A 25,884-nucleotide genomic window follows, 5' to 3' on the forward strand; every position below is an offset into this window, starting at 1 on the left:
CTGGAGAAACACTGGTCTACAAAGGGTTTTGAGAAAATGTTGGCCTAGGCAAGAAATACAATTATCTATCATCTTGGAAATTATTTTCAACACATATTATTGGCCAATAAATAATGCAAAAGAACCCATCTCCTAATATTCAGAGGCATTACAACTTCCAAAATAGGTTCTGTCCAATGGGTAGCTATGGCCAAGAACAGTAGAACTGTATTAACCCTCAAAGGCCAATAATTTTTAACAATAACTTCATGACTCTGAAAATATTCCATTTTTCATGCAGTGCCCAGTCATTGCTTATCCAGCCAGCAGAAGACTCAAGGACTCATCACAGGAGAAAGGTTTAGCACACCTTTTAACACAGTATGGGAGACTGTATAAAGAGTGAACCAAGCTTTTAGGAGTCTCTGGAAATGAAGAGGCAGTATGTACATATAACTGCCTGAATTCTGAGCCATTCACTTCCCAACATAATGCAGTTTACTGTGAACAAGGAAAGGGGCAAATAAGTGTCTGTGGGTGAATGTCTTGATGCTAAAAGCTGAATGCAACACATTTTAGATGGCAAGGTGGGAATTCCACAATAATTTTATTTTTTCATTTTATGAGAATAAAACCAAAATTGTGTTCATCTTTATTGCTCATTCATGACCTGATTTTCTCTCAACAAGGGCATCACTAAAGCTCCTCAGGAACACTGGCATGAACTATCATTTTATCTTAATGGAAAAGTGATTTTCAAATAAATTATAATTTCACAAGTCACATTAATCTTATTTACTTGTCATTCTTCAAATTCAGTTTATTCAATAGAAGAAGCCTCACCCCCACCTATTTGAAGCACAGCCGTATTTTTAAAACAGGTTATTAAAATCTGAGAATAAAGGTAAGCTCCATGTCATTTTAGTAAATTTTACCTTTCTTATTCCAAGGAAAGGCCACACAATTACTATAGCATTATCCTTTCACATTTCAGGTATGGTAAAGAATCTTCTTTAAATACTCAGAATTAAAAATAAGACATGTTGCTTCCCACTGTGATCAGACACACAGCTTCCCCTCTGCATGGATGCATTGTTGGGTCTAACCCTTAGACACCATATCACAGAAAGAACACGAGTCCAAACCCTACCCTAGGTGTCTGAAATATCCTATTGCAAACCAGAGACTTGGAAGAAATTTTAGTTAATACAAGAAATTCTTAACTCTATAGGCAAGTGAATTGAGGCACCACTTATTGAGTTAATAAACTGAAAATCCAGCTGAGAGTTAGTCCCTTAACTCCAAATTATGTTGTCTACATCATTATAAAAGTGACTGGGGTCTATTAAGAATGACATCTTGCCTCAGAACTGAACAAAATCCCACCTATGATAATTTTCAGAAGTTTTATTTGACTGTTTCGTACAGAACACATTCAAGAAAGTGTCACCTTTGGTGTCTACAAGTTCACTGGAGACAAGGGTTTGTAATCTTAGGCATGTGAGTGAGAGACCTGAGAACGACCCACCTTCCTGCTCTAACCCTCCTAAAACATCGACAGCTTTAAGGAAAATGGTCAAACTAGACATCTGATGCAGTCAACAGGCTTTACAACTTCATCCTTTAAGGTTTTATACTCGCGCCTGCCAGTGACCTTTAACTACAGCTGGGGACTACGTATTTTATTCGTATATCATACTTTTGAGTTCTTACTTGTAATTCTCTTGTATATTGTTGATTTCACATAACACTGATGAGTCCTTTGAGCTTTTCAAAGTACCACAGGATCCAGAGTTCACATACATTTCAGTAACACTACCATACAAAATGATTTGTGCTGGCAATTCTACTGCAGAGTATCATTTCATGTTTATAACCTTATTTTAACCTTACTTATTCTCTGCATCATGTTGAAATCTAACTTATTTTACTCTTTCCAAGGTTATAATCAGTATTGGAAACCATTTTTTCTTATCTTTACTACTTGATAGTTCCCATAAGAGTCTGGAAAACCCATCTTCATTTGTCCTTCCTTGGAGCTGGTACAGGGAGGCATTTTCTAACTTTGCCATACCATTCTTCACATCATGTTCTTTCTTTTGCCTTTTCCAATTTGACCCCATATTATTTTAGCTTTATTTATCATTTTCTGGTTATTCTACTTATTATTTAAAGAATTCAGTAGTCCCCTGTGACTTAGAATTTCAATAGGCCATTGTGAATTCCCCTGTGTGTACCAAAGGATATTTTAATGATACAGTTTTATAAAATAAACTAATAAGTGCCCTTAATATCATTAGAATAGTGTAGAAATCTGCTTCAAACTAAATCTAGATACTGAACCTAACCCCTAATCTCATAATCAGATGCAAACACAGTTAATAAGGCATAGTGTTGCAGAGTTAGTTATGTCGTGGATGGAGGAAAGGAACTGTTAGTGAAGCATCACCAATGATGATGGACTTTTAAATGACACAGGTACCTTTGAGTCACTTGTACTTTTTTAAGTTAACTTTTTATCTATCTCCCTATAAGAATTTTCAATAAATGTGCTGGTTTGCCAGGTTAAGTTGAGGTGGAATCCTTCCTTTGTGCTGTCATGAATAGCCTGAATTGAAAAGACATGAATTTCTTTCCAGACAATTTTATGTAGTATACTACTTTATAAAAGGGCAGCACAGTTCATTCATTTACTCTACTGAAAAACGTAGTTGAAATTTACCAAATCTCTTTAACCTTTCTTTCTTGTGTCTTCATTTGCTTATTGTCCAAGGATAAAAGTTATCTACTGAATCTCTTTCTTTTTTATTTTTATTTTTGCTGGAAGAGGTTCAAATAGGCAAATAAGGCAAGGTGAAAAGAATCTCTCAAAAATTACACAAAATAAGAAAAAATAATTTCATTCAACGTGTTTACCTAATTCATAAAACAAAGTTTTCCTTTGTTTATATATTTTTGCTGCCAAAATGTCCTCCTAGATTCAAAGCTGAGCTTACTCTGAAAATCTCACAATGTATTTCTTACACCATGACCAAAACTGTTCCCAAAGTAATTGAGACACTACAAAAGTTCGCTTCCAGACATCTTTACACATTTCCTACAGTGTTCTCTCATCAGATTGACCTCTAGTCTTGGAGTTCAGGGTCACTCAGCTTGTTAAGAAATCATTGTCTGCGATTAGCTTAGCCTTGATCAGTATCATTGCATTTACCTCAAGTATCATGAAGTTCTTGAGGAAGATCAGTGGGACTGCCAGTCCTTGAATACTGCTCCTCAAAACTAAGTATGGGAAGCTATTCAGAGACTCAAAGGCCCTCCAGAATGCAGAAAGCTGTACAAAAGGTATGTGAAGGAGAAGAGGCCAGTGGAATGATAAATTCATGCCAGTATCATTTCATGTGGCTTTCATCAATGTATTCTCCTTGATTTTGGGTTAACTTTGAACTTCTTAACTATTATCTGGGTTGAGTACACAGATGTTGGGGCTAGGTCTTCTATTCCAGTTTGCTTTCAGTTCCCTTGATGACATATGACTCTATCCTCACTGCAGTGAGTGCCTATGTTACCTACTCACACCAGCATTAATATTCTAGGACCAGCTCAATTTTACTATCTTCAGAAATAGCAGAACGTCAACATCTGACTTTACCTCACTTATTGAAGCTCATACTCTGCTTATTGTTAAGTATATAAAACTGAGTAGAGCAGATGTCTTTCATTTTGTTAGAGGTCTGAAAAGAGGAAAGCTGGGAAGTTATGACTATCAGGATTCCCTGTCAAAACATTCGAAATTTAAAAAATCCTTGATATAGCTTCACCAGAATTTACCAGCCAGCTAGAGGAGAGCAAGATAGTTCTCCAATTTTCCAATCTCCCAACATTTCCTTGTGAATACTGTTTCTATTTGGCTAATAATAATTTGTTCTTTAAATCAACAATAATACAGAAAAATGTCTGCTGTATTAGAGCTCATGAAAGAAGTATGTGTTTTCCTTATTTTCCCGTACATCACTGCTATGGACTGAATCTGAGACACCTTTAAACTACCCCAGCATCTACTAAAGTAATGTCACATCAGAGGTGTTTTATTACAGAGTAAATGAAGGAATAAATGAATATGTGGATAGGAAATATAGGATAGCTGGGTATATTGATGTTTTTTTCCTACCTGATAATCTCTTACAACAATTTCTAGGCACAAAATTAATTAAGAGCTGTTTTTAATTTCATCTATGTAACAAAACTTTATATAGGGTTTCTAGTTAGAGATTTCCACTGGAGTCTCTTAGTTTCCCAAGATTTTTAGTTGTTCTACACCTGAACAATCATTCTTTTACTATTGTTTCTTGAGTATATAGTAGATCTTGATATATTGCAAGTCTTTTGATATCTATAAATACACCTCATTAAATCACATATCCCTGAATGGATTACCATTCTGTCTAGCAGAAAGTAGTTAGGGAATAATCAGTTCACAGGGTATTTCTTAGTCAATGTTCATTGATCATTTCTCATAGCCAATCTTCTTGTAGAAAAATATCAGGGTATTATGTATGTATATCCAATAAGTGTTTACTGAACCAACTATGCTGGGCCTGTCAAGAATATAAAGAAAAATTTAATCAGCATTTATTCAGCATGTCAATGTATGATTTTATCAATGTTTTATATCATAAAAGGATATATAAGGAATAATACTAAAGTGACATTTTAAAGCTGATTAATTGATGCCTTAATAGGCATTTATTAAATAGGTATCTATTTAATAATAGAATACAGGTTTTCAGATTAACCATCTTATTATAAGGAAAAGAAGCCAAAGAAAGGGTTCTCTCAGTACTGTACAAAGGTAGCAACCAGAGTGGTATTTAAAGACCCAAGACTATGTATAGAGGATCACTTGGAACTGACTGTCATTTATACTTGTAGGAAAGGGGGTGCTATATATAATTATCTCATTGCCAAACTTTGACACAGGGACACCTAGAGAGAGTAGCCTAAGACATTAGGTGCAAACTACATTGCACACAGAAAAATAGAGACAAAAGGAATATGACTAACCCCTGAGAACTTAAGCAAGTGAGTCTCCCTTCAACACTTCCAGCTCCATTCGGTTCATCACGCTGCAAGACTACTTTAATCTCCTTCATTGCATTAGCTTTCAGCTGTATTAAACTAATGAATTCAATGATTTTGGTTAAATCTGCTGACATTTATCTAGAACAACAAACCCCTGAGGCAAGATATATATGCAATTAAAATGCCTGTTATAGGGACCACAGCACAGGCTATAATAAATAAGGCAATTTAATGAGGTTCATTGCCACTATAAATGTTCTCAAGTTCCTTTTTATGAAACAGAATTTGAATGATCAAGGCCACGTTATTTTTTATGTGAAAGGTACTTTGACACTTTGTTCTTCATGAATAGATACAAGTCACCATGGAATATCACCTTCCTTTCACAACTATTCAATTCTCTGAATATCAAGGCATGAGGCAAAAATTGTAGTTTTAATATACTATTTCGATCTAATTTCATGTTGAAGAATCTACCGTAGGTGCCTGTGGGTAGGCTAGTTGTATTGTCAAAACAATATCACCATCATGTTTACTTAGCTCTCAATGTGTATGTACAATTTCCTACAGTATCTCAATGACTCCAGGACGTAGATGTGATTGTTTGCATGCAGACTGTAGATGAGATATGATACAGGATCAGTATACCAGAGGTCAGAATTCAAACATCTTTGGAACTCCAAACTTTTATTCTGTACAATATGACAATGTATTTAGCAGTCACGGACACTTTTATTACACTAACAGATGAGAAGTTCATTCATAGCTCAGCATTCCTAGCGTTATCAGAAGTTACTCCTATAGAGAAGGTTCCACTAAGCAATTAAATCAGGCTCAGAGATATCTTTTTCCTCTGTAGTACCAATGGATTCATGTGAATAATCCTGATTGAGTCGTTATTGAGATACGGCCATCTGCTACTATTTTTAGTTATTTTATTCATTTAGTTTATACTTATTTTCATTTAGCTTAGTAAAATGACAAGAAAGGCAAAGCAGGCAACAATCTGTGTCATTCTTACAGTAATTTTAAAAAGAAGCACCTCTGGTTGGAAGCGTAAACTAGTGGTGCCTGGGTCACCTTTAGCCCACACAGTAACCTCGCTGCTCCTTCTCCCCGTGGACTCAAAAGCAGCATATGGCTGCTCGTCTTGCAGTTCAGACTGCTCTGTTTAGCCCAAAACTCTAGGTTACAATCTGTTTTATCATCTCCGTAAGGATCATTTTTCTCTTGAGATCTGCATTCCTATCAAAATAGAGACCTAATTGTGCAACTGCACTTCCAGACAGACAGGTATGCATTTCACATGTAGACCATGATTCCTGGGTAGAAATCCTACATCAGAAGAAGAAAATTGCACTAACTGCTGAAATAAATTCATATAATAATTCCAGTAAAAGGAAAAAGAAACAGTACTATTTCTAGCATTAAGGGTGATGTCGTTGAGGATCTCGTATACCTGAGACATTTTTCAGGGTAAAGAATGGTTCACTTACTCCAAACATTCATTGACTTCACTAGGATGTACTCAGGAAATACTTGCTGCACTCAAATGTGCCTGATCATCTATTGTATCTTTCTATGTGTGTATATGTGGAAAATAGTCCTGTGGTTAAATTAAGCCAGAGGAAAACAAAACCAAACTGGTCCTTTGAAACCAAGAATGCAGTCCAATAAATGGCTGATAAATGCTCACCATTGAGAGTGTGAGACCAGTTGTAAGTTTGGTTTAGTAGAATAAGGAGAAATGGTGAATACGGCAAATAAATCCCCCTCACTGGAATCACAGTGATTCCAGACAGTGGACGAAACAGGCCTCTTACCAGGCTGCCTTTCCAAACAGTATGTGGCTGCCTTCATCAGGACACCTGTGCCTTCACATGAGAAATTCTGGTCTGAGTCTGTCTCCTCTTCTAGCATAGAGTGCCTTAAGGCAGAGATCACATACCTACTCAACATCCACATAAACGCTAAGCAGCATGAGTGAGCTTACCAAGCTAATTCAGTGGTCCTTCTTATCACTCCCACTGACCTGAAACTCAGTAATCTTTGAACACAGACCAGTGACTACACACACACACATGCACACACACACATAATAATAATAATAATGATGATGATGATGATGATGATGATGATGATGATGATAATGCTCTGCATATTTCAAATTTTCTTATCTTTCCCAAGAAAACAAGCAAACCAGCAAACTTCACTGTGGTTCAGATTGCCTCAGACTTGAGTTATTCCAGCCCAAGAGCTCTAATGCTCTAAGTATTTGACCATCTTAGACAGGCTCCACTCCAGGCTTCCGGGAGTCCTGACACAGAAGGGTTCTCTGAACAGTCTACTACAAGAAATGTGTGGTCAGCACATGTCAAAGTGTACAGCCCAGGTGGCCTCGAACTCATGATCCTCCAGCCTCTGCCTCCTTCAGCAAAATCTCTCACCATGCCCCGCCACAGAAAATTTCAGTTGTTCTAAATGTAGTGATTTAAAAGTCTCTGCCACAAAAATTTTAGTATAATAGTAAGGAGATAACTTTGCTCACTAACTTATCCTAACTATTACGCATTGTAATCCTTATTAAATACCCTGCATATTATGTGTATGTATTATGCATGTATTATGTAAACATGTATAAAGACATTAAAAGTGAAATTTTAAATTCTGTTTGGAAAGAAAGCATTTTATGGCTTTCAATTGAGATTTTGAAAACCACTCTTGCCTCAAATGACAATATCTATCCAAGTACTACTAAAGGAAGAAAAGAAGTATGTATTTATCCTATGTGAAGTTTACACTGTAAGTGCAGAGAAAAATTTCCAACTATCAGGAAAGTAAAAAGAACTGATTGTGTTAACTTTTTAAATGCATGTGTTCTCTGTAAGATTTCTCCATATTGCTCTTTCTTCCTCTCATTTTTCTTCCTACCATTCTGAACTTTCTAAAGAAAACTCAAGTCTCTCTTCTAAAAGGACTTCAGTTCTCTTCTTCCTAAACTCTATTAGAACCCCACAGCTTTAGACAGAATTCTCAGATAGGGCGTAATACATGAGACAGCGTTTATGGCCCTCATGAGCATCACGAAATGAACTAAATGATTTCTTACTTTATTTCATTTCATTTTTATTACAACCATATGAGGCAGATGTTACTGTTTTCACCTTGGAGTTTATGAAATTAGAGTAAAATAATGGTGTACATTATACAGATATCTAAGCAGAAAGTTTATAAATCAGTAGCTCTCCAAGTATCCCCACTCCTCCTTCAAACAAGAATCCATTTCAGGTTCTCAGGAGATTTACATGAATTATCCTGACAGTTGGCAGAATCCAGTCCTTGCTTTATGTCTGCCCTCTATAGCCTCTTTCACCATTGCTCCAGAGAGCAGTAACTTCGTTCTTTCAATGCGTCTAGCCTTACTGTATAGTATAAATGATCACAGCTTGCATGAGAAATTGTACAAATTGATTTGATATATTTATGGGAGTTCCAAACATAAAGCATTCATGCATCATTACATGTACATAAAAGCACAACTTAAGATTCAACATTAAGTTTTAGAATAAACAGATTATGCATACAGAGAAGAAATATATGTGTGTTCATTTGTGTGTATAATTATTTGGAGCTCTTGGTACTATACATAGTACATGAGAGTCCAAAGCAATTCATTTTACTATGGAAATTCTTAACCAAAACAATATGATAAGAATTTTGATATTGACAAAAGTCAGATAAAAATTGCTTTGTATTTAAACCATTCTCAAATTTTTCATTGCCATATTAAATTTATTTCACAGAAATATTAAAGGATTACTGTCAAATAGATATTGGTTATTCAGATTATAAAAAAATCTGTGACATTTTTCAAAGTTATGTTTAGATAAATCAATTTGAGTTTCAGAAAAATATAAGAATTTCACAAATAAACTACAATCCTAACTGTGGCAACTCAGGACTGCCTTTGTTTTAACTAGAATCAAAGCTGCCTCTGCATGGCAGAATGATAACCATGGCAAGGATCAGGAAGTCATTTTTAAGAAATAAACTATAGTTCCGTAATTTATTATCATCATCACTTCTTGACTGTGAGCTTGGATGACAGATACTACAAAACGATGTCACTTCAAGAGGCATTTGAACATACAGGATGAGAAAACTGTGTTAGTGTTTCACCCAATGATTTAGAATGGCCTCAAATGCAAGAAAACACATGAGCATGCCCCTGTGATTGTGTATCTTTGAGAAGGGTTCTTTTTTTATAAGAGAGAATTAAATCCATATTGCAAATGGACAGCAGTGTAGAATCAGTCTCTAGGTCAGCAGAAATATTTCTACAGGCATCTTATGGCCCTCAAAACAAAGTTCTACCTATCTCAATGATTCCTCAGGCCCTAAGTGTTGGGAGTAAGCATTTTTCACCCTTGGAAGAATGGTACAGTATAAGAACTGCTTTTCTTGGTTGAGTCAACAGAACTTACTCTATACCTGAAGTCAGTGTGTGTTACTATAGCTGTAGCTGTTTAAATGTTTAAGTCTTTTCCGTTGGGATGAAAGATGCTACAATCCTTCTCTCCTACCTCTGTCCCTGACCCACTGTGGGATTTCCACGACATCTCTTGAGCTTCAAGCTCAGGATGGCTTATAGGCCAAAGCCCCCTGCGCTATTGTTGAGTGCCCTCATGGAATATCATGCCTCCAAATTATCGAAACATTCCTTGCTTAAGAGGTGGATTCTTTTGCTGACACTGAAGAAACATTGCTTGGGTCTGTTAGTGCCTGTTGAAGCCAGCTAAGTGATAAGACACAGACAAATACATGCCAGCTGCCTTAGCCACAGGGACTCCACATTGGGCTGAGCTCTAAGTACATATAGCCCAAAGAAGACTAGATTTCATCTACTCTTATGAATATTGTGGGTTTTCTCTGATGATGTTCAAGTGCAGTGCTTTAAAAGGAAGCAGTCCCCTTTAAGAACTAGATAGAACAATATTCACAAACAGTAATACTTGCTTTTAGATGAAGTTGATTGGTCCAGTGCCCAATGATTTTGTATTCTGTACTTTTGTTGTTTATCTGATATTGGAAGATATCATAGCGTCCAGGAGCATCTCCGTTTTCATTAAAAGTGACAGGTGTACCCGCGCTGCCTATAAAGATTAGGAAAAGAGTGTTAATAAGGTACAAAATAGCCCAGTGGACTTATTTTCCTCTAAGGAAGAATGATAGATAAAAATATTTTGTGTGTAGTAAAGTATGTAATGGTTGTAATCCAGACAGCATTATTTTTGATAATATAATATCTTTTACATGAAAATAAACCTAGATGCACATATAAAAATAAGATGGTCTTTATGTATACATTCGAAAGTAAATGATGAGAAGTCAAGGTAAGTAATATAGGTACAAGCTAAATAAATATAAATGGATAGTTTGAATATTCAATACTAGCTTCATAGAATTTGACTTAATGGTGGAAATGTACATGCATTGAAGAATGACACCCGCTGTACAATACAAACTGCAAACCCAAATCGACAGAGCATCCAAATGGGAAGCCTAAGTGCTTTACTCATAGCAAGTTCTGCTCCAATATGAAGCAGGTGCACCTTTCAGCTCCACTGCTTCTAAGTAGATCACTGTAGGCTGCTCTTGGAAACCTCCACTGGACAAGGCTTCGAGTGAGCTCTGGAAAAGTCTAGCTTCACTCAGATCATCAAAGCCCCATGATTCATTGTGATGAGTAGAATAACAGCAGAACAGCAGTAAGCAATGAATTTAGCCTCTTCTAAACTCCATTTCTCTTGGAAGCATTTATTTTTTTTCTCCTGCTTCTGCTCCCTTTTACTTTCCTTCCAAGTGCATCTATAATCACAGGTGTAAGAGTAGGAAGGAATGAGCACCACAGGGCTTTCTCTTTCCACCTCACTGAACTCTCTACACAGACTTGATTTTTCTCTAACAGCTTTCAGACCACCCTTCATCTTCATGGATTATTCATCCTCAACTCAAAATATACAGTTGAAAACAATCCCTTTACTTGGTGCTTTCTTCTCCCTGCAGGCCCCGTTACTCAAAGAAATTAGATCTAGATTAGAAATTAGAATTATATCTAATTTCTCTTCTGTGATCTAATTTCCTCTTCTTGCTGTCCATTTCTACATTATAGTGTCCAAATTATATACAATTAACAAATTAAGTTATGTATGTATTTCACTGTTTTCTGATGAAATGATCGTTTACATAGTAATTACAAAAATTCTACCAAGGAACATCTACAACTCATAAACACTTTCATCAATGTAGCAGGCCACAAGTTTACCTCAAAAAAATCAGTAGCCCTCCTGTATACAGATGATAAAAGTGCTGGGGAAAAAAATCAGAGAATCAACACCCTTCACAATAGCCACAAATAGCATAAAATATCTCAGAGTAACTCTAATCAAACAAGTAGAAGACTTGTATAACAAGAACTTTAAATCTTTGAAAAAAGAAATTGAAGAAGACACCAGAAAGTGTAAAGATCTCCCATGCTCTTGGACAGGTAGAATTAACATAGTAAAAATGACAATCTTACCAAAAGCAATCTACAGATTCAATGCAATGCCCAGCAAAATCCCAGCAAAATTCTTCAAAAACCTTAAAAGAATGGTACTCAACTTTATATGGAAAAGCAAAAACTCCAGGATAGCCAAAACAATCCTGGACAATAAAAGAACATTTGGAGGCATCACAATCCCTGACTTCAAACACTACTACAGAGCTAGAGTACTGAAAACAGCTTGGTATTGACATAAGAACAGACAGGAGGACAAATGGAACCAAATAGAAGACCCAGATATCAATCCACACATCTCCAAACACCTGATTTTTGACAAGGAAGCAAAAAATATCAAATGGAAAAAAGAAAGTATATTTAACAATTGGTGCTAGCATAATTGGATATCAACATGTAGAATAATGAAAATAGACCCATTATCTATCACCATGCACAAAATTCCAGTCCAAATGGATCAAAGACCTCAACATAAAGCCAACCACACTGAATCTTATGAAGGGGAAAGTAGAAAGTATACTTGAACGGATTGGTACAGGGAACTACTTCCTGAATATGACCGAAACAGCACAGACACTGAGAGAAACAATTAATAAATGGGACCTCCTGAAACTGAAAAGCTTCTGTAAAGCAAAGGACATGGTCAACAAGACAAAATGACAGCCTACAGAATGGGGAAAAAATCTTCACTAACCCCACATCAGACAGAAGTCTGTTCTCCAAAATATACAAAGAACTCAAGAAACTGGACACCAAAGGAACAAATAATCCAATAAAAAAATGGAGTAAAGATCTAAACAGAGAACTCTCAACATAGGAATCTAAAATGATTGAAAGACACTTAAGGAAATGTTCAACATCCTTAGTCATCAGAGAAATGCAAATCAAAACAACTTGAGATTCCATCTTACACCTGAAAGAATGGTCAAGATCAAAAACACTGATGACAACGTATGCTGGAGAGGTTGTGGGGAAAAGGGAATACTTCTGCATTGCTGGTGTGAATGCAAGCTGGTACAACCCCTTTGGATGTCATTGTGGCAATTTCTCAGAAAATTAGGAAACAACCTTCCTCAAGGCCCAGTAATACCACTTTTGGGTATATACCCAAAGGATGCTCAATTGTGCCACAAAGACATGTGCCCAACTATATTCATAGCAACTTTGTTTGTCATAACCAAAACCTGGAAACAACTTAAACGTCCCTCGACCAAAGAATGAATAAAGAAAATGTGGTACATTTACACAATGGAGTACTACATAGCAGAAAAAAAACAACTTGAATTTTGAAGAAAAATGGATGGAGCTAGAAAACATTATTTTGAATGAGGTAACCAAGACACAGAAAGACAATTATCACATGTACTTACTCATAGGTGGTTTTTAAATATAAAGCAAAGAAAGCCAGCTGACAAACCACAATCCCAGTGAACTTAGACAACAATGAGGACACTAAGAGAGACTTACATAGATCTAATCTAAATGGAAGGTAAAAAATAGAAAAAGACAAGATCTCCTGAGTAAATTGGGAGATCATGGGAACCTTGGGGGAGGGTTGAAGAGGGAAGGGGACAGGCAGGTAGGGGACCAGAGAAAAATGTAGAGCTCAATAAATATAAAAACAACACCAAAAAAATGTAAAAGCTGGACAGTGATGGTACACACCTCTAATCCCAGTACTTGGGAGGCAGAGGCGAAAGAATCTCTGTGAGTTTGAGGTCAACCTGGTCTAAAGAGTGAGTTCAGGACAGCCAGGGCTACACAGAGAAACTCTGTCCCGAAAACAAAAAAACAAACAAAAAAAATTGTGTATTTTTCATCCAATAGTGGTTTTCTTAATTTAATTAAAAATTTACCTTAATATTTATAAAAATTTAACTATTACTTATCAACTTGCATGTAACTAGAATAAGAGTGGCGAAATTATAATCAGAATGTTTTCACAGTATTAAACAGAGATGGGATTGTTATAATCCCATTTTCTTGAATTTATTCGGAACTTTGAACCTGACAGGAAGTATCTAAGGGGACCACAGATCCCTAATACTGTCAAGAACTGATGAGCAAATAGGAGATGGCACAAGGAAGGCCGAAAGGACCACTGGCATCAGAAACAGAAGACTGCATGCTCGTATTGATTCCCCATTTATTTTTATAATTCTTTTCGTGTGTAGCAAAAACTGAACAATGAGGATGAATGCGCCTTGAGGTCATAAAGAGCAGTACACATGGGCTTTGTTACTAATTATTATTTTCAGGCATTCAAGACGGAAATGATTTTATAAATAAATAAGGAAAGAAAATCAATGTTTAATCAGCCAGTATTATCTCCCTACTCTTTAGATGTTCAAGAAGAAACTTATTTTCTATTTTTGAGCAAAACATTTCTCAGACTGTTTAGCCTCTTAAGTATTTCCTGTGGACTTCTGTGAAGTAGGAGTAATGACATTTTTCCTCAGAGATTTTGTGAAATTTAAATCAGTTAAATCTTGTGAAATATTTAGAACAATGCATAGGATAATTAAATATGATTCACCCAATGCTCATTTTTAGTAAATGTCAATATACTGGTAGGAAGAATATATAAGTTTTTTAAGTGATGCCTAAACAGTTACTAGGATTCAGTAACAGATTTCTGCTTGAAAAAAAAGCACATATGTCATGAACATTATAAAAAACATCACTGTCTAATATTTATACAGGGTTTTTTAAAAATAAGACTATATTTAATCTTCTCTATCTAAAATAACTACTGCTGTCATATTGTTTATCGAATGATTGCTTTTCAATCTTTCATGCCACAGTTGTTCTCATGACAGAAGGTGTCGCTTTAGTAATGTACAGATGATGACAGCATGCTGGGTTATGTATAAATTTATAGCCAGCTGCTTCACTATCTTATTTCTCCAGTGAAAAGAGTGCCTGTTGGTAATTAATGAGAGACTCACTATCCCCAAAATAATAGCTGCTAATATCATTTCACTATCAACTTCATCATATTTGACAATACATTAAGGGGGAAGATTTGAAAGAAATCAAGAAGCCAAGTGGTGGAGGCGCGCATGACTTTAATCCCAGCTCTCAGGAGGCAGAGGCAGGCAGATCTCTGTGAGCTCAAGGCCAGCCTGGTCTACTAAAGCTAGTTCCAGAACAGGTTCCAAAGCTACAGAAAAACTCTGTTTCAAAACAGAAAGTGGTCAAGAAAATGGATTCTGAAATCAGCTTGGATTCAAACCCCCAATCCCACCACTTGGTAAATAGTGGTTGTTATTGTTTGAGGTACAGTTTGAATTTCACTATATCTCACTTTTCTTATCTTAAATTAAACTTACAGTAATCCTTACACAAAGAGTTGCAATATTAAATGAGCCAATCTGTGTAAATACAATGTGAACACCATGTAAGTATGCATTACTATCATCCTTGTTTTATGGCAGTTTATGAGCAAATATGATTTTCATGACATTCCTCTTACTGATCCCTATGATTTACCTGAATTTTCCACAATTTGATTCACCATTCCGTCTTTTCACACAAAACTCTTGTTCTTTCTCCTAACTTCTCTTAAAAATTTGTGGCATAAGTCACGCACTTGTAGGAACTTGATCATATAAAACTGGTCAGAGAATGAATAATCAAGCCTCTTCCAACGTGGACCCACCAAGTCTCCACTTCTCTCTACATATGTAAATATTCTTCCCACATATGATCTCAAATTGTTAGAGAGATATTTATTGAGAGCAGAAACTGATTTTTTTTTCAAAAGCCAATGATCTTCTTGGTACAAGCAGATCTGTTACTGTTGCAACCATTATATCAAAGTTAGAACTCAATACAGAAGAAGCATTCCACAAATTACAGGCTAATAAGAAAAGAAATTCCTCACTATATTCTCAAAAAAACTCTTGCTCATAATCTTCATAAGATGATCAACTTACCTATATCACCTCCCATCTTTCATGTCATCATCGCTGTCTCAGTAGAAACCAGCCCCAAACTAAGGCATATGTTTGAGTGGTCTTTGAGTTAATTACTTGTAGCTAAAGCATGTTTTATTCCTCATGAGCCTTGCATCTTAGTTTCTTAATCTGCTTTCTGGTCAAAGCTAAGAGTTCATTTGAATTACTTCAACCTTCTCACATTGGGAACTAGCACCACTGAATGTTGACTCACTGTAGACAAATCCCCCAGTACTCTGAACTGTGAAACAAAGAGCATCCTTGAATAGATAGCCAGGGAGGGCTCCTTAGTAGCTCACTCCTTTCCACATTTTTGCCATCTGTTTCAAAAATCATCTTTTGTTCTGAAACTGGCCACTCTGAAAAATAAGACTAAGTAAAATTTGCCTTTGAGAAATTAAAATATTTATCAATTTATTGTGGTTTAATAACAGCTTTCATAATAAATACAATGTATATTTGAATTGAGATGATTTAGATATTTGTTATACTCTAAATTATAGCCCATCATGTTTTCACATTTTCTTTCATTTAACCTTGCACTATAGATATTTTATACATTTTGTAATACATTACATTTTCACATGCTTTCTATCCACATGGACCTGTGACAAAAAAGAGAAGTAACTCATAGATTTGTGAGATGACATTTTTGCTAGTCAGAAATTGCCTTCAGGGTCTAAACATAGCCTTGGGAAGTTTCTGTTCAATTGGAAATGTATGGAAAAATTATATTCTTATTACTTAACATGCACTTCTAATATGGTTGTGTAGGGAAATCTTAATGTCAAAATGTTGGCTCCTTTGAATGTTATGTAGAGAAAGACTAGTCTTGGGATTTGGAGACTGATGTCTGACTTCAAATTAACTATGGTTATCTAAGCAAGTGACCTTATTTACATGGAACTCATCCCATCTCTTAGATGAGATCATAGTATCAGCTCCTCCAAACTATTGCTGCATGACATGGCATATGAAATGCATGTGGTATGTGACTTGCAAACAACAAAACACTGTGAATGAAACTGTCTTCAGTATAGTTCATCCGCTGCCTACACTTTTGACAACTTGGTTCATGCTGTATTGTTTCTTTAGAGTAGGGGGAAGAATGCATCAAGAATTTGTTTACTTTTAAATGTAAAAGAGATAAGTCTACTTTCAATTATCCTTCATGCATGTCTCTTTAAATCTTTACTTTCTTTTTTTCCCACTTAGTGGCAGACTTTACTGGTTAGTAATCCCATCACCACTTAGAATATTAGGCAAGTAGAAGACTAAGAATGTAAGCAGTTAATTTCTTAGTTTTTCTACCCTAAGGATTTCTTGAGATTTAAATCTTTGACCCAAATCCAACAAAAAATAATAATGTTCAACAGAATTATGGTCATTCATGCCTACCTTTCTTTTATACAATTTATCAAGTAAGCATTACAACCAGTAAACAGAAACAAATATTCAAATTGGAATGACATCATAATGTGTTTAGGGATCAAAATGCTTTCCACAAACCTTAATTACTCTCATTCATGGGAGACTTTTGCACTGGATTTAGCATATTCTTCTCCATCTACACTTTTGCTATTGTATCTCAATGGCTTTACATTTCCTTATTGGCTTCGGGATTAGCTCATTGCACTTCCAACTTTCATTTTTCTACTAATTTTCTTGCATATAATCATCTTCTATAGATATTTCCATCTAAAATTTGTACTGTGTAGTAACTAATGCTTCAGAATTCACCCATTCTGGTTGCTGTAACCATTTTTAAACAGAGTGTTGAAGGGGAAGGGAGAGGGAGTGAGGGGAGCCGAGAATAATGTAGAGCTCAATAAAAATCAATAAAAAAGATGAAGAAAAAACAGCATAGTCAGATTCACAGACAAAGTCTCTCTCCTGAACTCTACTTAAACTTGACTTAATATCTTTCACTTGTTTCTCCCATTAAAGTACGTGAATTCCCCAAGTTTGACTAAGGAGTCAGGAGATGCCAGATCTGGAAATGAGATCCTAAAATAAAAGTTGTATTGTTCCACAAGGGAAAAATGAAAGCAAAAAATTGCTCACATATGTCCATAAACATATCCAGTCTCTAAATTACTCCATTTCACACATTTTTTCTTCCCCCCTAAAGGCTCCAGATCATAAAGGTATTTCTATGGATCCTGAATAAATACTCTGTGTTCACACTGAGCACTTTGTGCACTCTTGACCACCAACCAAAGCAGTACTGTGAGAGACAAGCCCACCTCCATTGCTCCTCTTCTTAAAACTCATTCAGTGACTCCCTGTGCAACTTATATTAAAACAAAAAGCCTTCTCATGGTTTTGAAGGTCCCTCGTTTCCCTTACCTAACCCATGTTCTGTATTTATCCATCCTTGTCTTATTTCTGTCCCCAAAATCATGAATCCTGCTTCATCACAACCATTTTATCAATTCTTCATTTCCTAGTATTCTTTCCCTGGATCTTCAGCCAGGCCTCTTCATTATCTATATTCTATTTCAAATAGCACAGAGTAAATTCACAATTATTAGACTCAACATCCTATCCCCACAACTCACTATAACTTACAATGTTTACTTTCTTCAAGACATTTATATGTATCTAAAATATACCAGGTTTTTTAAATGACTTGATATACAATTGACAGATTATATGTGCTTAGGATGAAAGAGAATTTTCTCATCATGATTATTACCATGTAAGCAGCACCAGACTAATGGTTAATGTTAGAGTCTATATTAAATTTTTTCTAAGTAAATGGGTAGGTTGTATTTGCAATAGCTTCACTCAGATGTTCCCAAATTATTAATTTTACTAATCATATATGAGGATAAGCTAGGAGTCCTTCAAATTTATCATAAGCATCCTAAGTGGACTTCTATGTTCTTTCCTCTTTCCAAATGAGATCTTGGGTAAATTGAGGGTCTATATGTTAAGGGTAGAAGAGCTTGCATGAGTATAAACTGTAATGTGAGAAGGTCTGTGCTACCTTTGTTCATCCAGTCTTTTATATGAAATTTAAAAATTGTGCTGTTCCAGTAGACAGTCGTAATTCCCTGTCTAGTGTGTTGAATTCGTGATATGTAAACCTCAACAAATATAATCAGATAATTACAATAAATGAAATGTTTCACTTCATGCTACTTCACACTCTGTAAAAACACTAGTACATTAAAGTTGAGAATCAACAAATACTGGGATAAATTGGTAATGAATTTCACAGTTCTAAGTATTGATGTCAATTACTACAATGTATACACATAAAGTGTGCAATGTGTATATGAATTATACATAATAATATATTCTACATAATGTAAATTCATTCTCCAGAATCCCATTGAGTAGCTATCTGTGCTAATTATTGTTTTTCTAAATGAGTGCTAAGGTTCTCATGCAATTGGATGTTCTCATTAAAACTAAATATAAAAATCTTAAAAATATGTGTTAATTTTAGGCAGAAATGTCAGTTTTTTCTTTTCTGCTAAGTGAAAAATAAGATAAGATAAAGAATATAGTTGAATGGCATTTCTTATTCTCTGAGTCAAACCTCCTCCTTGATTTTTCCATTAAGAAACTGAACTTACAATAGCCCTCTCTCTTGTATAAATGTCTTCATGATCCTCGGATTAAAGGTGCATTATGATTGCAAAATGTCATCATTGTTAATGAATAGCCCCATTTGAGAAATAGAAATACAAGCTATAATTGCATTTATAGAACTCAAATAAGCTGATTGAACATTTAACATAAGAAAAGTTCCATTACTTAGTGATACACATCTCAGGGAAGCAGATGTATTAGGAGGTTTAAATGAAATCTCTTGTAAGAAAAGTGACCAAAGAGACTATTAAAATATCAAATGTGTGGTTAAAGCAAAGGAATGGGAATAAGAACATTACAATTAAGTGAGATTAAGTAATACATCTTAAGAGAACTTTCGGGACAAAGTAAAATATCCTACTATTCCACAAATTCGATATAGTCTCATTTTGTAATAGAAACTCTCTGTATCTTGTGCCATTAGATTTTCCTATGATATCTTTCAATGCATATTTGAATATATAATACTTAGTAATTTGCATATAAAATCTTTATTGAAAGAATAACTGTGTGTTTTAAATAATTCTATCTCTGTCAATGATATTGATACACACATGAGAAGAACAATTAAAGGAGGAGGAAAGAAGAGAGAAGAAAAAAAGAGAACTATGGACAATACACACTTAGAAGAGGATTTTAATCAAATAGTCTATTGTACCTTTGGCATCAGAGATTATCTTGCTATTGAAATTTATAAATGAATGCATTGACTTTTGCAGAGAATGATTTTATTCCCTTGTAACAAATCATCTTAAACCCAAACTTCTTAGTTAATATTGTACTGATACTTCTTAAATTTATCATTTTAAAGCACATTGTATCTGATTCTGGTTGATATGTAAAGTTAGGTGGAGCTACAATTTCACGTTTATGTAAGTATACTGCTGCTTTAGTTACTGTTTTATTACTGTAAAGAAACACCATGACTGAGTCAACTCTTACAAAAGAAAGCATTAAATTGGGAGCATCTTACTGTTTTGGAGAATTATGATCATCATGGAAGCAAGCAGAGAGAAATGACATTGGAGCAGTAGCTGACAACTGTACATCCTGAATAGCAGATGGCAAGCAAAGAAAAACAGACCGGGTTTTTGAAACATCAACGTCTAGCCCCATTGACACACCTGCTACAGCAAAGCCACACCTCCTTAACCTTCCTAAGCAGTTCCACCAACTGAGAACCAAGCATTCAAACACATGGGCCTATGAAAGCCCTTCTCATTCAAACCACCACAGAATTATAATTGAATTTATCAATTTTTACTGTGAATAATTTTGCTTCCATGTAATAAATAATTTTTATCCCAAAGTCTAAATGTTATTTAATTGTATTTTTATTGAGATTTTTCACATTTAAAATTTCCACATGGCTTTTGATCAAATTATAAATTATGCATGAAGTAATGATGAGATAAAATATTTATTTATTTTTTCAACACTTTCTGTCTAATATCTTCTTTCTTATTGACTGGACAGCCACAATGTTTGTACATGAGATCTACAACAAAATCACCTTGTCTTTTGCTTTATTATTCCATTGACCCATTTGTCAAATTTTTATTCATGTTATAAAAATTACAGAGAGTCACACAAAGACTTAAACTGGTATAAATTACCTATTCATCTCAAGAATTCCTTAGTCTTCTCTTTGCTCTATGCTTTGTAAAAATTAGGACCATAAATGTGGCTTAGGATTAAAATAGTGATAGAATATATGAATTATCTAGGGAAAACTTAGTATATTTCTACTATCTTCCTATTTGTGAGCTTCTGTTTCCTGATGATTGTTTAGTATTTAGTTTTTCAGCAAGACTTAATACTTTTTTAGAATGTGTATTTCTCTTCTCTAATTTTTGAATTTCTCCAGTTTGTTGGTAGGTATTAAATACTGAATGAAGAAACATACACATTAATAATATACTCTATCATGGAGCTACTTCTCCTGACATATTTAAAAATTTTCTTTCCATGGTAATTTCCCAATATTGTAACTGGTATCATGTATAACATTTGTATTATTTATCACCACTGTGAGTGTAAAAATAACATTACCAAAAGCTTTACTACAAGTGTATGAAAAACAGCTGACATTTTTATGCATGTGAGAAAATTGTTCTAAACTAAAGGTAAATTTATTTCCCAGGAGACATGCCACTGACAACTAAGGTAAAAGGTCAGAGGAGCCACTAAGTGCCAAAACAAGCGCCGGATGTGTCCTATAAGGAAAAATAACTTTCAAAGAGTCAATAGTTGCAAAGTTTAGAGTCCTTTCAAAGACTTTGCAGTATGCTTAATGAATTATCTCTAGATTTTTATTTCTATATAAAGAGTCATAATATGCACAAACACACTTTTGTTTTTCCCTTTATAATGCTTAGATATTTAATATTTTATTTTCTCCATTTTTGGTAACAAACAAGCCTTTTATTCTCTCTTACTGTCCTTTTTGAAATATTATATTTGATTAATTTACTCTGTGTATGTGATGGTAGAGTTATGCCATAGTCTATATAAGTATATCAGGTAAGAAGTGACTGGAGTGGATTCTCTATTTTTATTTTATTTTATTGAAAATAAAAATACTATTACATTTGGAAAAATGTTTTTTAACCTGATAAAAGTTGCTCAAGACACTAAGATCAAAACTGATAGTAAGTCAGAAGCAATAATGTCCACTACTTTTTTTCTTGGTAAAACTATATTAGAATAAAGATTGCAGTGGTCCAGGCTGGTAAAATGGCTTTGTACCGAAAGGCTTCTGCTGCCAAGACTATGCATTGTGTTTAATTGACACAATATTTATGAATTTTCTTACATTAAATTATGTGACTATGTATAAATCCAACTTGATTTCAATGTCTCATATTTATATGCATTATTTATTCAATTTGCCAATGTTTTGTTTAGAATATTTTTATTCATTTTCATGGGTGAATTGAGTCTGAATTTTTTTAAACTATTTTGGGAGTTCTAAGATTGTATATAACCTAATATTGTATATATATACATATATATATATGATGTGTTAAGTAGTTCTTCTCTTGCTAGAAAAATTAATATACAACTGTACTAATATTTTATTTATATAAATTTTTATAAAAACAGACTTGAATTCATTCCAAATACTTGGGAGAATAAATAAATCAATAATGGTATATAGAATACTAATGTAATAGAATATCACATATCAGTCAAAAGAATGAACTACACAGGTAATCACTAATGTAGGATGAATTTTAGTAACACTAATTAAAAATGTAATTTCATAAAATGTAACTTCCAAAATTATCAAAAGTTAATTATTAAGTTTATAAGATATTTGCACAGAAAAATCACAAAAATATGTGTATAGTTCAGTGATAGAACTCTTGCCTAGTGTGTGTGAAGTTCTGGGAAAAGTAATGATTTCAATACTTAGCACATCCAAAATATAATAAGTAAAAGTACTTCAGTTAAAAATTCAACATGACAATAAATTAAAACAATAACAGAAACAAATAGAAGAAAAATCCGTTTTAAGGAGCAATTTGAATGGCATGCTGATGGAAATATGTGTTTGGAAATAACTGTCTGAGATATGGACACATTTATAATAATTCATTGTTGAAATATTATTAAATTACAATCTCTTAATGTACTTCAAAATTAATATTTTATTAATATTTACAGAAACACCATGAGCTAATCAAATATAGACAACTTTACAGGAACAGATGTCAAATGTCTATAGAAATAAATAAAATATCAAATAGTAGAGATCGACTCATTTCTGACAAAAATTTATGGGTAAAATTTAAAAAGGATATAACTCATTTATTTATAATAGAGATGATTATCTGTAATTACAAGAACTGTCAATGTACATTAAGCCATTGTGATAAATATAAATTGTCTGCATTATCATGGTGATTTGGAATTCTATACTGCATGTACAACAATTTAGAAGATAATTAAAGAAAACACTGAAACGTGTGAGAAAAGTTGTCACAATTTTAACCATAATGATATAATCTGACTTTAGCTTACTCATTGAAGATGTGATTCATCATATGAAAATATTGTCTAATAAATAATATTTTATATTTTCAAATCTAAATAAAATATTTGTTAATTATTTAAAATAATCACTTATACTGACTGTTTCCTGCCAAAACTAAAATATGGATGGTTATTAACTATAAACTTTAATTCATGTTCTCTTACCAGTGTGACATAACACTTGATGTTTTCAATTTTTTTGAAAATATTGAAAAGTTAAAATATCAAGTGAAAACAATTATTACTACTGCAAAAGATTTAGTAAAGCAATTAAGAATTTATTTGGATCAATTCTTTACTCAGAAAATTTTAAAAATACAATTATAGCTGGGATCAGATGATGGTCAGACTTCTTTCCCTTGGAGGTGAATTTCTATGAGATGCCAATGGTAGCCCTTGGCGTTGACTGTTTACTTTCGTATGATTAAATGATAGATGTGTAAGTATGACAACATGCAAACACTATTGTGAATACAAGTACAAAAATACCCTTTGAACATTTTCAATGCAGAAGTAAGACAACCAAAGTGTATACTTAATATAAAAATCTAATGATATGCATATAAAACACTGTGAACATATTTATCAGGCCTGGATAAAGAAACTGCCACACAAGAAAATGCGGTATAGCCACTGAAAGTGTCAAATAAACACATTATTAATTGGACGGTATGTCTGATATTTTCTGTTTCAAATACATATATAACCATAAGTTTTCTTAAAAACTGATGCATATAGATCTATCTACCTAACAGATAGACAGATATCTGATATCAGGTAGGTAGGTAGATAGATGATAGATGATAGATAGATAGATAGATAGATAGATAGATAGATAGATAGATAGATAGATAGATAGATATAGATAGGATAAGATACAGATGTAGACATAGCCTTTTAAAATTTAGTATTTTCTATTAGACTTAGCACAAATACAATGAAAATGCCTGTTTGGTGTCAAAATAGAGTTCTAAACTTCAAGTCTATGCTCAAGATATTTTCATCATATTATTTACTGTACTTCACAGTGGAAGGCTACATAGAAATTACCTCCAATAAGGAATGAACTTATCACGTTCATTTAAAAAGAGAAAGGGGTATATTACAAGTGCTTCCTAGAAGAAACAACCTGTAAGTTTTAAGTTTCATTTTATGAAATTCATTGGGTTTTAAAATTGGAAAATTTAAAATTATTAAATGTCATCAGTAAAGACTTTTACAAATATATATTGCAAAGTTGTAAGCTCTCAACATCTTCAAGTGTTCTCAACATTCCCATCTTCAAGTCATGAGTAGCACATAAAATGAGTACTATCTGAGGACTATCTGGTTCCACTTTGTAAAGTTTTCCAACCCCAGATATCTCCCCTTCTCATTCATCACCTGAACAGGTGTCCTGACTCCCCAGGCTGTGAGTCGTGGCTTCTCCTTTTCCTTGTTCTTTTTGCATTTAGAAATTTAGCTCAAGTCTGTTTATTCTCAATATTGCCTGAAGGCTCTATAGGGATCTCATTTTTCTTTCTGTCTTACAGCGTGTCTTGACTGAGCCATCTAGAACTAGTTCCCAGATCAGATCTCTCTTCGCCCTCCCTCACCAGCTTTTCTGTCATTTCAGGGAGCTGTGTGTCACCTCGATTGTTACCATCACCAACAACCAAATCATGATTAATCCATTATTTGCTACGCATTGTGAGCTGGAGTATAGCACAGTGGTAGAGCATATGCCAAGCATGTATGTGATCACCAGGTTTGATTCCCTCCAGCAGCAAATTTTTTTTAAAAAAAAGTACAAATAAATTTTGAAAGATCGTTCATTAGATTTTACTGATTTTCTTTTCAAATTAATGACGCTAATGTTCACTTTTACTGGTACAGTGTTCGTTTACATCCATGATGTTTGTGCAAACAGAGCCATCGAAAGAACGGGATGATTGTAGAAAGAGAAGCATTTGAAGAATTAAACCTGCAGGACCAGTGTTAGCCCTGAGAAACCTTAGCTGTGCTGTGCTGGCTCTCTTATCTCACTTGAGAGAGTATTACCACAGTACGAGATGGCAGGAAAATTCAGAGATGAAGAATTTCCAAAAGTGGTATATGTCAATAAATTGTTATATTTTCCATCCCTCCATGCCTTGTCTATGAGAGGAGTATTAATCAATAATCTTACATCAATAATGTTGTTCATCCAGATAACTAATGAGCTCAGAAATATAACTTTTTTGTTCATTGATTTGATTAAGGCTTTAAAGCAAATTAACCAAGCTGACATTTTGTTTTTGTCAACATGAATTCCCATTTGAAAAGAATTAATACCCTATAGCTATGTATGTGCATATTAGTGATTAGCATCAGACTTTAGCTTCATATTTGGCTAATTGAGAAATTGATCTGCTGAGTCCAACCAAATGTAAGAAAACATAATAATCCAAAGCATTGAACCCACATGACCTCTTTCATTGAGCTTCATTGCCTTCTATCTGGGACCATATTTACTGGAGTTATACTGCAATTATTTGCTCTTGTGAATCAAATTAAAATTTGATTAAAAATAAAAACTACATTTCAGAAATAGAAATAAATTTGAATGAGAATCTGAAGAACAAATAATTTTCTGTTATCAATGTCTCACTTTTGCCTATCTTCCTCCAAGAACTTCAACACACTGTT

At 34.1% G+C, this 25,884-nt stretch overlaps 1 protein-coding gene across 1 annotated transcript in view; it reads right to left on the minus strand.

Annotated features, from left to right (window-relative positions):
• Positions 1-25,884, minus strand: part of Grm8 (glutamate metabotropic receptor 8) — an 824,187-nt gene that overhangs the window by 140,700 nt on the left and 657,603 nt on the right. Inside the window, exon 8 of the mRNA XM_048451013.3 lies at positions 10,075-10,211. Within this exon, the coding sequence (XP_048306970.2) occupies positions 10,075-10,211 (137 nt within the window). The remainder of the gene's footprint in view (positions 1-10,074; positions 10,212-25,884) is intronic.

This window comes from Myodes glareolus, chromosome 25 (genome assembly GCF_982192425.1).
Source record: "Myodes glareolus chromosome 25, mMyoGla1.1, whole genome shotgun sequence".
Taxonomy (NCBI): domain Eukaryota; kingdom Metazoa; phylum Chordata; class Mammalia; order Rodentia; family Cricetidae; genus Myodes; species Myodes glareolus.